Source organism: Macaca thibetana, unplaced genomic scaffold (genome assembly GCF_024542745.1).
Source record: "Macaca thibetana thibetana isolate TM-01 unplaced genomic scaffold, ASM2454274v1 unplaced_scaffolds42, whole genome shotgun sequence".
Lineage (NCBI taxonomy): Eukaryota > Metazoa > Chordata > Mammalia > Primates > Cercopithecidae > Macaca > Macaca thibetana.
Genome location: NW_026088831.1, coordinates 1 through 15,000, shown reverse-complemented (window position 1 = coordinate 15,000; position 15,000 = coordinate 1). Strand labels below are relative to the sequence as shown.

The 15,000-nt window shown below is 54.4% G+C and overlaps 2 protein-coding genes across 2 annotated transcripts; both read left to right on the top strand.

The window, feature by feature from the left end:
* Positions 1–974: 974 nt before the first annotated feature.
* LOC126947273 (SH3 domain and tetratricopeptide repeat-containing protein 1-like) lies at positions 975–3,112 on the top strand (the record flags this gene model as incomplete). The annotated part of the gene is made up of 2 exons (XM_050777977.1): positions 975–1,181; positions 1,888–3,112. Coding segments are annotated over 2 exons (444 nt in total), but the record flags the coding sequence as incomplete, so codon positions are not given.
* On the top strand, positions 2,319–6,872 carry LOC126947272 (SH3 domain and tetratricopeptide repeat-containing protein 1-like). Its single transcript, XM_050777976.1, has 5 exons — positions 2,319–2,332; positions 2,488–2,594; positions 2,966–3,081; positions 3,112–3,204; positions 6,485–6,872. The coding sequence occupies exons 1-5, from the start codon at positions 2,319–2,321 to the stop codon at positions 6,836–6,838; spliced, it is 684 nt and encodes a 227-aa protein (XP_050633933.1). The 3' UTR covers positions 6,839–6,872.
* The last annotated feature ends 8,128 nt before the right edge of the window (positions 6,873–15,000 follow it).

Here is a 15,000-nt window from a genome sequence, read left to right as displayed (position 1 = left end):
ATCCACCATCTATCCATCCACATGTACATACATCATCTACCCTCCACCCATCCATACATTATCTACCCACCCATACATACATACAGACATACACACATCATTCCACCCCACCCACCCATCCATCCATCCATCCATCCATCCATCCATCCATCCATCCATCCATCCATCCATCCATCCATCCATCCATCCATCCATCCATCCATCCATCCATCCATCCATCCATCCAAGCATTCATCTATCCACACACCCTTCCATCCATCCATGTGTCTACATCTCCTCATCCATTCATCCATCCATCCACTCATTCCTAAGCCACTGCTGAGCACCTGTTGTGTGCCTTTTCCCTCCCTCCAACTGGTTCCCTCACATCCTCCCCCAGTGGCCAGCATCTTCTCCCTGAGGGCAGAGGCGCGGCCCCTCACAGTGCACAGCACCTGCTGGTATACAGCACATGCTCAAATAATGTGACCACTCAATTAACACACAGAAGAACTTGCTCCAAGCGACATGTGGCACATCTACTTACAAAATGAATCTATCATAGTGGCTGTTTTCAGAGGCTTTCCCAAACACAGTGTGATCTGGAACAAATTGTGAAGCCCACGAGACTGATGAAGCTTTCATTATTGAGCACCTGCTGTATACCTCCTTGAGCTGAGGAGAGGGATGAAGAGCTCATGGCCAAGAGGGGACCAGGCCCACCCACAAACACTGCTGATGTGGCAGGGATGTGGCAACGCAGAAAGGAGCCAGGGGCTGGGCTCCCAGCAATCTGGGGGCCACGGAGACTGGTTTGAGTGCAGGGGGAGTGGGCTAGGGCTAGCCCTGTTGGTAGGATTCACAGGTGTCGGGCTCCTGGGCTGCAGCTGCTCAGTCACCTCCTGGCACTCAGGAGCATCAGTTCATTGTCCTCATGCCAGTGGTGGGGGCAGCCCTAATGCACAGGTCTGAAAAATGCTCAAGTGTACCTGTAGTGTGTGAGAGGAAGGAGCCTGGCAAAGGTGCGCGTAGCCACCTCGCTAGGTGTGGGTCTTGAGGGAACTTCTGTCTCCTTTCAGGTGGCACAGAATGTGGACCTGTACACAGGCGACCCCAACCTGGGGCTGGAGCTGTTTGAGGCAGCTGGAGACATCTTCTTCAATGGGGCCTGGGAGCGGGAGGAAGGCCTGTCCTTCTACCGGGTGAGCTGGCCTGTGGGCTGATGTGGGTGGGCCTCAGTGGGGCACCTGGAGGGCTGAGGCACAGGTGTGGCAGGGTAGAGGCCTCCCAAATGGAGGCAGGGCCACCCATGCACATGATTAGTTTCCAAGTGGTCTCACCGGGAATGATATTGACCATGCCCCTGCCTGGGACAAACGCTCGGGGCCTGGACGTGACAATGGCTCTACCCTTGTACCTGATGACCTCAAGCAACCATGAGTGGGAAGTCCTGTCCCCATCTTCCAGATGAGGAAACTGAGGCTCAGAGAGGCACAGGGACATGTCAAAGGACACACAGCATATCAGTGGGAGGCCCAGGTCTGCATGCACCCCGAAGTGGGACGGCTTCTCCCTTCCTCTGAGCTCACGGTGTGGCTCAGCCCTGGGCACAGATCAATGTGGTGTTTTTAGAGCAGAGAGGAGTGCTGGCTCCCCCCAGTCAGACCTCCGGTGCCCAGGTGGGAGAGGCTGGTCTGAGGCTGTCGGGTGTAGCTGGATGGGCCTCAGGTGACTCTTCAGCCCCCAACTTGGATGTCTGAACTGTGTGTTATCCCAGAGCACAGAGCTGTGTCGAGGTGCAGGGGTAGCTGGGGTGTGGGAAGCTCCAAGCACATGTTTGAGCTCTGAGGAGGGCGCTGGGCAAGGTGGGTGCTGCGGGAAACCTGACCCCACCTGCCTGTGTGGTAGGACCGGGCCCTGCCCCTGGCAGTGACTACGGGCAACCGCAAGGTGGAGCTGCAGCTACAGCTGTGCAACAAGCTGGTGTCACTGCTGGCCACACTGGAGGAGCCCCAGGAGGACTTGGAGTTTGCCTACATGGCCCTAGCACTCAGCATCACTCTGGGTAAGTCCCCTGAGCCCCCGCCCTGCCAGGACCCACACTTTGCCAGAGCCCAGCCTCCAGGTCTGCAGGCCAGGAGCTGAAACAGCTGCTGGATTTTCCTGGTCTCCTGTCCAGGCAGGCAGATCTGCCCAACTGGCTTCCCCGTCCGGCTGTGGGGCACAGCCCGAGGTCTCTCACGCAGTGCAGAGCTCCCTGCCTGACTGAGCTCTGCTTCCTCTGCCTGTTCCCGCTGCTGACCACAAGGGCCGCCCAGTGTGCCCTCTGCCTTCCAGACATGCCAGGCATCTCGTTGGTCCCTGTATGTGCCAGGCTGAGTGGCACATTCCCTTTCTCTTGTGCCCTTCCCACCCTCATCAACCACACGGCTCTCTGGCTGATAAAATCCCAGTTCCCCTTCCAGCAGTCTGCCCCTTAAGGCCGTGCATCCCCTGGTGCTGTGCCAGGGTCGTCTGTCCCCCTCCAGAGACAGGGAACCCTAGGCAGGCCACATGCCCCAGCGCCTTGTGCCCCGTGGCCCAGTACACAGTAGGTGTGCAGCTGACTCCCCAAGGTAGGGGGCTCTGATCATGACACACCCAGGAGGAGTCGGATGTCACGTCTGTGGGTTGCCTGGAGCCGGGGAGCCCGGGAGCACCTGCACTGCATGGCTTTTGGGCTCCCCTGGTTAAAACCAGTGAGCAAAGGCAGGTGGCTATGTGTAGGCACAGAACTGGGCCATCCAAGTCCGACTTTGCCAAAGCCTCTCAGTAGACAGGGGCAGGCCTTATTAGTTCTGCTTTGCAGATGGGAAAGTGAGTCTGGGAACCTGGAAGGGAATGGCCAGAGCTGCCCAGGTGACCACAGGTGCCTGGAGACAAGCCAGGTGTGCTGCCTGGGGTCTGTATACCTGCTCCTGAGGGGCATGTTCCCTCCCTGCCCCAGGGAGCCACATCCTCACACCTGCCCCTTTGGCCTGCACCCCAGGGGACCGGCTGAACGAGCGCGTGGCCTACCACCGGCTGGCCGCCCTGCACCACCGGCTGGGCCATGGCAAGCTGGCGGAGCACTTCTACCTCAAGGCCGTTTAGCTCTGCAACTCGCCGCTGGAGTTCGACGAGGAGACCCTCTACTACGTGAAGGTGTACCTGGTGCTCGGTGACATCATCTTCTACGACCTGAAGGTGGGTGGGGAGGGGCAGGGCTCGGGGTGTTCCTGGCCCCCTTGGAGTGGGATCTCCACCCGGACCCCAGAGGCCTGGGTTCCAGCCTTTCTTAGGAATGGCCCAGTGGCCTCCCTGGAGCTCTACACCCAGCTGGAGGAGCCGGCAAGGTTAGCAGGTAAAACCCAGCTCCCCAGATGGCCAGGCCCCACCCTCAAGAACTCAGTCTCAGCCAGGGAGGCTGACACATGAGTGGGCAATGGTGGCCTCTGGGTAAAGAAGGGGGGGATTGTAGTCAGGGGGCCCTCCTGGAGGAGGTGACACCAAAGCTGAGTCTTGACAGTCAAGTGTCAAGGTGCATTTAACAAAGAAAACAGGGTCGGGAGAGTGACATTTCAGAGGACGGCATCATCCTCACATTGAATCCACGTTGCAAGATCCAACCCAAATCTTGGCGCCTCCTCTAGGAAGCCTGCCCAGGGTGCCAGCCTGCACTGAGCAACTCCTTCCTGGAGTCCCGAGACACCTTGAATCTTCACATCACCCAGGAAGGGTGGGGTGGGACCAGTGTCTTACCATTGGGTTCACAGACAGGGAAACCCCAGCTCAGGGCAGGTGCAGTGGGGCGGGGCCCCAGCCAGCCAGGCTGAGGCCTTGTTAGGTCGGGTGTGTCTCGAGGGGAGGTGCTGTGCTCCCTCTGCCCCCAGCCCTGCAGGGGTGGAGAGCTGGGATTGGCAGACTGAGACCTGTGGTGTCTCCACCCATCTGCCCAGCGGGCACCGCCCCTCCTTAGCATCACACCAGCCTCGTGTCAGTGCTCCTTACGGGCTGAGGGGCCAGGGCACTCCAGTCCAGGGGCCGAGATCTTGGGGGCCTTAGAACAACATGAGGAGCTGGGGCAGCCCTAAGACCCTGCCCCGTATACCCCACCGCAGGCCTGGGGCTGCCCGGGAGGCCCCCGCCCAGTACTGGCGACACCTGGTGGTCAGACGTGGTTTCTGTGGCCTCCCAAGTCCCAGCCAGACAGGGAGGTGCCAAGTGTCAGGCCCAGGGGGACGCTGCTCACCGCTCAGGGGCACGCCTGGGACCCAGGGGGACGGGCCTCCCAGAAGAGGCCTTTATCTCTCTTGGTCAAGCCTGCCGCCCACTCCGCCTGTCCAGGAGAAAGGAAAGCGCCAAGTAGTACCTGAGAGGCCAAAGTCCACGGTTGGGGTCGAGGGGCAGAGGCCTCCTTCACCTCCTTCCCATGCACAGCCCTCCTTCCCATGCACAGCCCTCCTTCCCATGCACAGCCCTCCTTCCCATGCACAGCCCTCCTTCCCATGCACAGTCCTCCTTCCCATGCACAGCCCTCCTTCCCATGCACAGTCCTCCTTCCCATGCACAGCCCTCCTTCCCATGCACAGCCCTCCTTCCCATGCACAGCCCTCCTTCCCATGCACAGCCCTCCTTCCCATGCACAGCCCTCCTTCCCATGCACAGCCCTCCTTCCCATGCACAGCCCCTTCCCATGCACAGCCCTCCTTCCCATGCACAGCCCTCCTTCCCATGCACAGCCCTCCTTCCCATGCACAGCCCTCCTTCCCATGCACAGCCCTCCTTCCCATGCACAGCCCTCCTTCCCATGCACAGCCCTCCTTCCCATGCACAGCCCTCCTTCCCATGCCAGCCCTTCCCATGCACAGCCCTCCTTCCCATGCACAGCCCTCCTTCCCATGCACAGCCCTCCTTCCCATGCACAGTCCTCCTTCCCATGCACAGTCCTCCTTCCCATGCACAGCCCTCTGGGCCTCATCGTGACTATGCTGTCAGCACAGGCCAGCTTCCCACAGGGAGGCCCCCTTGGAATTCCCCAAGGGCGGCTGTCTTTCCAAGGCTACACCCTCCTCCATGTATAGGAGGCTCTGGACCCAGGGCCCAGAGGAGTGGGAGAAAAAGCCAGGCTGGATGGGACCTGGAAGGCTGGCAGAGAAGCAGGGGTAAATGGGCATCTTTGCCAATTGCCTCTAAAATGGGGTCCCCTTTAGTCTACACATGAGAGTGAGCCCTGGAATAGGGTGGATTAGGTGTTTACTGGCTCAGGCTGTCACTCACTACAGGCACATGGAAATGCACACGCAAATGCACACAGGCACAGGCACACGCACACACAGGCGCGCACACACAGACGTGCACACAGGCATGCACACAGGCACACACACAGGGACATGCACGCACAGGAACACAAACACGCACATTCACATGCACAGGCACACGCAGAGACATATGCATTGGCTGGCTCCTTCCTGTTTAGTTGGGAAGCCCCCACCCCTTCAGGAAGCCTTTGCCTTCCACCCCCGGCTGAGTCTGGGGCCTCCTGGGCTTCCCTCTGCCACAGCCCGGGCCACCCTGTGTGGTCAGTGTTCACTCCCAGGTCCCTCAGACTGGAAGCAAGGACGTTAGGCTCAACCATGCACCCAGCACAGAGTCCAGTGTTCGGCTGGGCCAGGGGGGCATTGGATGAGCAGTGGCGGTGACTCGGGGCCTTCTCACGCCCCTGCTCCGTGTGTGGGGCGGGGCAGTGAGGGAATGGACTGCTGCATCTTGGACTTTGTCATTGGCCCTGGGAGCCATCTTGAGATGGTAAAGAGGGACAGGCCAGGCATGGGTCTTAGAGAGGTCCCTTGGGTGACCCCCATGTGGAGGAGGTGCCTGGGGAGAAGCCGGGTGGGGGATGGGAGGGTCAAGGAGGAGGTCTGGGAGGCGGCATCCCAACCCAGGGATGGTGAGTTTGAGCCAAAGACGCATTGAAAATGGGAGTGGATGTCTGGGGAGTCACACTCCGTCAATATTTCAGGGAACATTGCCAGAGAGGACACCTGTGAGATGGTTTTGTACCTGGCCTGGCCCGTGGAGGGCCTGGAAATGGTCAGCATGGACAGGGGCCAGAGGGGAGCCTGGGTCACTCAACGCAGTGCCCCTGCTGTGGCTTGGAGCCACGGGTCCTGCATGGAACTCTCAGAGCAGGCAGGATCTGCCCTGACCTCAGCCCATGGGGAAAGCAGCCACTGCCTGCAGAGAGGGTGGCACTGGGGCAGGAGGCTTGGGGTGAGTGGGGCGTAGGGACAGTCAGGAAGGCTTCCAGGGGTGTCAGGGTCGTCCCCACCTCCTGCAGCTGAGACCACAGCAGTGTCACAGGCTTCGGGGCTCATGGGGTGAGCCAGCATCGGATGGACATGTGGAATGACCTGGAGACAGGAACGGCCTCTGGGAAGACGGGCTCCGAGTCCCCCTTTTGCTGACCATGACCTGTCCCCTTCAGGACCCGTTTGATGCAGCCGGGTACTACCAGCTGGCACTGGCAGCCGCCGTGGACCTGGGCAACAAGAAGGCACAGCTGAAGATCTACACGCGGCCGGCCACCATCTCCCACAACTTCCTCCTGGACCGCGAGAAGTCGCTCTTCTTCTACCAGAAGGCCAGGACCTTCGCCACAGAGCTCAACGTCCACAGGGTCAACCTACCTCCTCTGCCACTCTGCGGGTGGGCCCCCTGGTTGGCCCCAGCCACCCTCGCTGAGGACAGTATCCGAGGGAGTGGGTTTTGTGCAAGGAGGATGATCTCCTGCCTCTCCTGGTGTCTCCCGTGGCTCATTTTCTGGGAAATGGAAGCATGAAAGCAGGGTTCAAATAGCAATAAATGTTTTTTTTTTTTGCAAAAACATACCGAAGTCCCCAGGGCATCCTTCCCTGTGTGCTTCCTGGGCTGTGTCTAGGGGCCAGCTCCTTCCCTGGTGGCAGCCCTCTGATCTTGGGGATGAGAAGGACCGTGAGTCCAACAGACCTGGGCCAGGTCACCATGAGCCTCGGTTTCCTCGGCGGCCAGAGGGGAGATGGTGGTGGAACTCTGGGCAGCTCCCTGCTCTCCCTGCTCAGAGTTCTTGCTGTAGGTCTCGTGCCGCCCTTGCCTTTAACCTTCAGGCCACTGTGCCCGGATGTGGGGGCTGCTAGTGTCCCTGTTCGCCATTGAAGAAATAGAGGCACAGAGAGGTTAGGTGTCTGGCCCACCGTCACACAGCAGGTAGGGGCGGAGACGCAGAGCCCAGTACACTGACCACCACACCACCCTGCCAGCCTGCAGCCAGGAAGGTGTCCCCCATTAGGACCCAAGGTCAGCTCCTGGACCTCTCTCGTGTGGTGTCAGGAGAGCCCACAGGCCAGTGAGGGTGGCCCCGGGGATCCCTCACTCAGTGTCCTCTGCTCCCAGACTTGGTTGGGCCGAGCCTGGCCAGTCCCACCTCTGGCCACTGGTCAGCCCTGCGGGAAGTGAGATGCAGGGATCTCCGCCTGTGTAGACGCTGCTACCCAGTATTGAAAGCCTTATCTGGGCTGCCCCCCAGCCGTCCCCACCCATACCCCTCCCCTTCCGGCCCCCGGCCCTCATCCCAGTCCCAGGAATCCCAGGTTTTCCTTCTTGGAATCTCTTGGCCCCAGGGAACACAGCTCACACGGTCTCTTTGCCAGTTTACGGCAAGGAAACCGAGGTTCAGAGACTGTGGGTGTCCCACGTGATTCTCACATACACTGCACTCTCCCAGGCCCCTCTTTTAAACACTTTAAATGAGGTGACTTTCACATCGCATGCAATTAACTATTTCAACGCAAATAATGTGGTGGCATTTGTGCATTCACAGTCCTGTGCAACCACTCACGCCACGCCATCTAGTTTCAAAATGTATTCATCTCCCCAGAAGAAACCTCCCATCCTCACTAAGCAGTTACCCCTCCTTGGTATCCCCCAAGCCCCTCGTTTAATGGAAGGGGAAACTGAGGCCCGGAGAGAGACTTGCCAGTGGGCGGAGCTCTGATAATAAGGAATCAGGCACCCATCTGCTGCTTCAGTCCTGGGTTGGTTTTCCACCCAGCAGAGGTGACAGAGCCAGGAGGTTCTGGGAGCGCCACAGGTGTCACTGGTTCAGTCCTGGGTTGGTTTTCCACCCAGCAGAGGTGACAGAGCCAGGAGGTTCTGGGACCCCATGCTTGCAGCCAGAGCCCTGCCCCGAGCCTCCCCACCAGGGGGCAGCAGAGAGCTTTCCAGAACCGGCCGCGGGGCTGGCGGGAAGCAGCGGGTCAGAGCTGCTGACAAACCTCACGTGGACCCCAGATCGCTGTCTCTGTGGGTTGGGCTTGGGAATTGGAGAGGAGGCCGCATGATTGGAAACGTGAAGACGGCACGGCCTGGCTGGAGGAGCGGGAAGCGCCGTCACGTTGACTGAGGACACAGACCTCCTGCCCGCTGGGCCGGGCCTGCAGCCATTCTTCTCGGGGTGGGGTCCGCAGGTCCGGGTTGCTCTCGGCCCCCGACCTGCCTCAGAGTCCGGGGGGCTTTGGAACTGTGCCTCCCCATCTCCACCCACCCTGGCTGGTGCCATGAGGGGCCTGGATCCTGGGATCCTGTTCCTCTTGGGCAGCAGAGACTGGGGGACCAGAGGAGATGATGGGTCTTCAAGCCCCACATTCAAACCCCAGCCCACCACTGACAGTCTGGGGGTTCGGGATGAGGGAGTTGATGTCTCTGAGCCCCAGTTTTGTCACCACTAAAATGAGGCCGACATACTGGGGCAGAGTGCCAGCCCCAGGGCTAACAGAGGCCTGTTTCCTACTGACAATACCTCTTACTCCTAGGAACAGCTCCAACAACCACACACTAGGAACACTCAACCCAGGCCAACTTGTCAGAGGCACGTGAACCAGAGCGACTCCATCTTGAATGGGGGCTGGGTAAAGGGAGGCTGAGACCTGCTGGGCCGCATTCCCAGGAGGCTAGGCATTCTTCGTCACAGGATGAGATAGGAGGTCCCCACAAGATACAGGTCATAAAGACCTTGCTGATAAAGCAGGTTGCAGTAAAGAAGTTGGCCAAAGCCCCAAACCCAAGATGGCCACGAGAGTGACCTCTGATTGCCCTCACAGCTCATTATGTGCTAATTATAATGCCTTAACTACTACAAGACACTCCCACCAGCGCCACGACAGTTTACAGATGCCATGGCAACATCTGGAGGTTACCCTACATGGTCTCAGAAGGGAGGGCAGAAACTCTCAGTTCTGGGAATTGCCCACCCCTTTCCTGGAACACTCATGAATAGTCCAACCCTTGTTTAGCGTATGATCAAGAAATAACCATGAAAATGGGCAACCAGCAGCCTTTGGGGCCACTCTGCCTATGGAGCAGCCATTCTTTTTTTTTTTTTTTTTTTTTTTTTTTTTTTTGAGATGGAGTCTTGCTCTGTTGGCCGAACTAGAATGCAGTGGCATGATCTTGGCTCACTACAACCTCCGCCTCGTGGGTTCAAGCGATTCTCCTGCCTCAGCCTTCCTAGTAGCTGGGATTACAGGCACCTGCCACCACACCGTTAATGTTTTGTATTTTAGTGGAGACAGGGTTTTGCCATGTTGGACCAGGCTGGTCTCGAACTTCTCACCTCAGGTGATCCACCTGCCTCGGCATCCCAAAGTTCTAGGATTACAGGAGTGAGCCGCTGCGCCCGGCCAGAGTAGCCATTCTTTTATTCCTTTTCTTTCCTAATAAAGTTGCTTTCACTTTATGGACTCACCCCGAATTCTTTCTTCCGTGAGATCCAAGAAACCTCTCTTGCGGTCTGGATTGGGACCCTTTCCAGTAACAAACTTGCTTAACCTCTCAGACCCCTCGTCTCTTCATCTGTAACCAAAGACAAAGCCTCCCCCGAGGTTCCAACAGTGAGGAGAGAACACATGGGAAACGAGGGGCACAGAGTTGGTGTGCAGAACCAATATCACAGACTGGGTGTCAAGCCACTGTCATATTGGAAGTAATATCATGCTCTCCCCCACAAGTTATGAGGAACAATATCACAGGGGGGTGTGTACCTTCTCCGGTAGTGGGAGTAGTATCATCATCTCTTCCTTTAGATGACAGGAACAATATCACAGGGTGGGTGTACACCCCGTGTGTTTTTGGAAGCAATGTCATTCTCTCTTCTTCTAGGTTTTATGATTCATGATCACAGGTGGGGTGTACACCCCTTGTTATATTGGATGGAGTCTCATCCTCTTTCAACCTGTATCTTTAGAACAATATCCCATGGGGGTTGTATATCTCTTCAATATTGGTAGTAATACCATCTTCTCCTTTCCTGGATATAAGAAACAATATCACAGGAGGGTGTACACCCCTTGCAATGTTGGTAGTAATCTCACCTCTCCCCTGTGGTTATTAAGGACAAAATCCCAGGGTGGCTGTACAGTTCCTACGTTATTGGGAGTAATAACATCCATTCACCCCCTGGATATCAGGAACCATATCACAGAAGAGTTGTCCACCCCCTTCGATATTGTCAGCCATGTCATCTTCTTCCCGCCTGGATATTAGGAACGATACCCCGGGGTTGGGGGCGGTGTACACCCACTGCGATATCGAAAGTAAAATCAGCCTCTTTCCCGCTGGATATTAGGAACTATATCACAGGTGTGTGTGCACCTTCTGGGATATTGGGAGTACTGTCAGCCTCCACCCCTCTGCATATTAGGGATAATATACAGGGGACAGGGTGGTTACATCCCCTGCGATATTGAGAGCAATATTCTTCTCTTTCCCCTGTACATTAGGAACCACATCACAGGGGTATGTACACCTTCTTCGATATTGGGATTAATGTTATTGTCTCCCCCAACTGAACGTCAAAAACGATATCACAGAAGGGTGTACACCCCCTGCGATATGGCCAGTAATATCATCGTCTCTACCTTTGGATACTAGGAACAACATCACAGAGGGTGTGTATACTCCCCAGCAATATTGGGCATAATGTTATCCTCTCTTCCCCTGGATATTAGGAACGATATCCCTGGTGGTGGGAGGTGGAGTACATTAAGAACAACATCACTGAGTGGGTGTCCACCCCCTGCGGTATTGGGTGTAATATCATCCTCTCTTCCCCAGGATATAAAGAACAATATCACAGGAGGGGTGTACAGCCACAGCCCCTGCGTTATTGGGAGTAATAGCTTCTTTTCCCACTCTCGATATAAGGAACAATATGCTAGGGTGGGTGTACATCCCCTGCGATATTGGGCATATTGTCATCGTCTCCCAACGTGAATATTGGGCGTAGTGTCCCAGGGGGGTGTACACCTTCTTCGATATTGGGAGTAATATCATCCTCTCCCCTCAGGATTGTAGGCAAAATATCGAAGGGGTTTTACACTTTGTACGATATGGGCAGTAACATCATCCTCTCCCTACCTGGATGTAAGGAACTATATCACAGCCGGCTGTACACTTCTTGCCATATTGGGAGTCTTATCATCCTCTCCCATCATGGATATTAAGAAAAATATTACAAAGGAGGTGTACACCCCCTGAGATATTGAGAGTAATATTATGCTCTCCCCTTCGGGATATTAGGAACAATATCGCAGGAGGTGTGTACAACCCCTGCGATATTGGGAGTCATATCATCCTCTCCCCCTGAATATAAGAAACAATATCACAGGAGGATGTACCCCCCCCCTGTGATATTGGGAGTCATATCGTGTTATTCGGAACAATAGCACAGTGGGTGTGTACAACCCCTGCGATATTGCCACTAGTAACATCGCCTCCCTCCCAGGATATAAGGATCAATATCCCAAGGGGGTGTACACCCCTGCGATATTGGCGGTAATATCTTCCTCTCCCCGGCTGGCTATTAGGAACAATGTCACAGAAGGGGTGTACACCCCCTGCTTTATTGGGAGTGATATCATCCTCTCCATCCCTGGATATTAGGAACAATATCACCAGGGAGTGTACACCTCCTGCAATATTCAGACTGATGTCATCCTCTCGCCATCTGGATATTAGGAAACATATAACAGGGGTGGTGTACAACCCCTGCGAAATCGGAAGAAACATCACCCTCTCCACCTTTGGATGTTAGGGAAAATATCACGGTGCAGGTCCACGCCCACGGTGATATTGGGAGTCATATCAACCTCTCCCACCCTGGATGGAAGGAACAAGATGACCGACGGCATGTACACACACTGTGGTAGTTTCAATAATGTCCTGCTTTACCCCTGGCTACTAGGAATAACATCATAGAGGGGTGTACACTTTCTGCGACACTGGGAGTAATATCCTCTCCCGGCAGGATATCAGAAACAAGATTATTAATTACTAATATTAATAAATATAAAAATTAATATTAATCACAGATATTAAAAATCACAACTAAGATACTATGAATACTGGTGAAAAATGTTAATGATTAGTATTAATAATTAATAATATTAACACAACTAATAATAAAATGATTGGTCCCCATAATAATATCAACAACTAATGGTAACTTAAATCAATACACTAAGGTGGCATGTTGGCAAAAAATTAATAATTAATATTAATAGAAATAATAATATTGAATAAATGACATTAATAATAGCCAAAAATAATTGGTTGGAGGGGATCATAATCCCCTATTTAAAGCCAAGGGGGGGCAGAGGGGGTGTAATTGGTAAAAAACCTATTGGCTCACCCCCCTGATAGGTTACTGATAATATTAAAATCGATCAGAGGAGTGGCTATTGGTCCCCACTAATGGCTAATTATATTATTAGCCAAGGGGGGGGAGAGGGGGGTGGCTATTGAGCAATGGCTCACACCCCTGCGAGTGGCTCCCAATAGCCAAGGGGGGGAGAGGGGTTCCCCATTGGTCCCCAATTCGCGGGGAGTGGCAACCCCCTCGCGGCGGGGTGGCTCACCCCCTGCGAGGTGGCCCCAATAGCCAAGGGGGGGAGAGGGGGGTGGCTATTGGTCCCCACCTCGCGGGGGGTGGCTCACCCCCCTGCGAGGTGGCTCCCATAGCCAAGGGGGGGAGGGGGGTGGCTATTGGTCCCCACCTCGCGGGGGGTGGCTCACCCCCCTGCGAGGTGGCTCCCAATAGCCAAGGGGGGGGAGAGGGGGGGTGGCTATTGGTCCCCACCTCGCGGGGGGTGGCTCACCCCCCTGCGAGGTGGCTCCCAATAGCCAAGGGGGGGAGAGGGGGTGGCTATTGGTCCCCACCTCGCGGGGGGTGGCTCACCCCCCTGCGAGGTGGCTCCCAATAGCCAAGGGGGGGAGAGGGGGTGGCTATTGGTCCCCACCTCGCGGGGGGTGGCTCACCCCCCCTGCGAGGTGGCTCCCAATAGCCAAGGGGGGGAGAGGGGGGTGGCTATTGGTCCCCACCTCGCGGGGGGTGGCTCACCCCCCTGCGAGGTGGCTCCCAATAGCCAAGGGGGGGAGAGGGGGTGGCTATTGGTCCCCACCTCGCGGGGGGGGGGGCTCACCCCCCTGCGAGGTGGCTCCCAATAGCCAAGGGGGGGAGAGGGGGTGGCTATTGGTCCCCACCTCGCGGGGGGTGGCTCACCCCCCTGCCATACTGGGAGTAATGTCAGCCTCTCCTCTCCATGAATATTAGGAACACTATCCCAGGCTGGGTGTACGCCTCCTGCTCTATCGGAGTCATATCATCCTCTCCCTTCCAGGGTATTAATAACAATATCACAGGTCGGGTGAACACAGCCTGTGATACTGGAATTATTATCATCCTCTCCCCCTCCGGATACTAGGAACCATATCACAGAAGAGTTGTACCCTCCCTGGGCTATTGCGAGTAATATCATACGCTTCTTCCGTGAATATTAGGATGAATATCACCAGGTGGCTGTCCGTTCGTTGTCATGTTGGGTGTCATGTCATACTCTTTCCCCATAGGTATTTGGATTATTATCACAGCGTTAGTGTACACCTACTGCGATATTAAAACTAATATCATAATCTCCGTCCCTTGATATTAGGAACGACATCACAGGTAGGTGTACACCCCTTGCGGTATTAGCAGTAATAATATGGTTAATTATTAAACATCAATGATCGATTTTAATAATTATCAATGACACTATTAATTAATAAGATACCATTATTAATTTTGGATAACTATTTTATATATATGATTATGCACGCTTAAAATTAATTATTAATATTAATGTCATTTAACAATATTATTAATTCTTAATAAGAATCATTATTTTATTACCAACATCTCTTAGTAATTATTTCAGCGACATTAATTGCTGATATCATTATTTTATTAATAATGATATTAGTATTAATTATTAATATTAATAATTAAAGTTTGTAACGAGTATTAATTTTTACTATCTTTATTATGATTATTAATATCCATAATTATTATTAATTTTTATATTTATTAATATTAATAATTAATAGACTTGTTCCTGATATCCGGCGGGAAGAAGATGATATTACTCCCAACATCGAAGAAAGTGTACACCCCTCTATGATGTTATTCCCAATAGCCAGGAGGTATAGGATAACATTTTTGAAACTATCACAGTGGGTGTCTATCCCCTCAGTGGTCTTGTTTCTTATATTCTGGGTGGGAGAGGATGATATGACTCCCAATATCGCAGTGGGTGTAGACCTCCCCCGTGATATTCTCCCTAACATCCAAAGGTGGAGAGGATGATATTTCTTCCCATTTCGCAGTGGGTGTACACCACCCCTGTGATATGATTCCTAACATCCAGCGAGAGAAATTGTCTCAATATTGCAGGAGGTGTACACTGCCGGGTGATATTGTTCGTAATATTCAGGGATGGAGAGGATATCACCCCCTATAGAGCAGGGGGTGTTCACTCCTTCTGTGACATTGTTCCTGATAGCCAGCAGGGGAGAGGAAGACATTACTCCCAATATTGTAGGGGGTGTACACCACCTTGTGATATTGTTTCCTATATCCTGGGAGGGAGACGA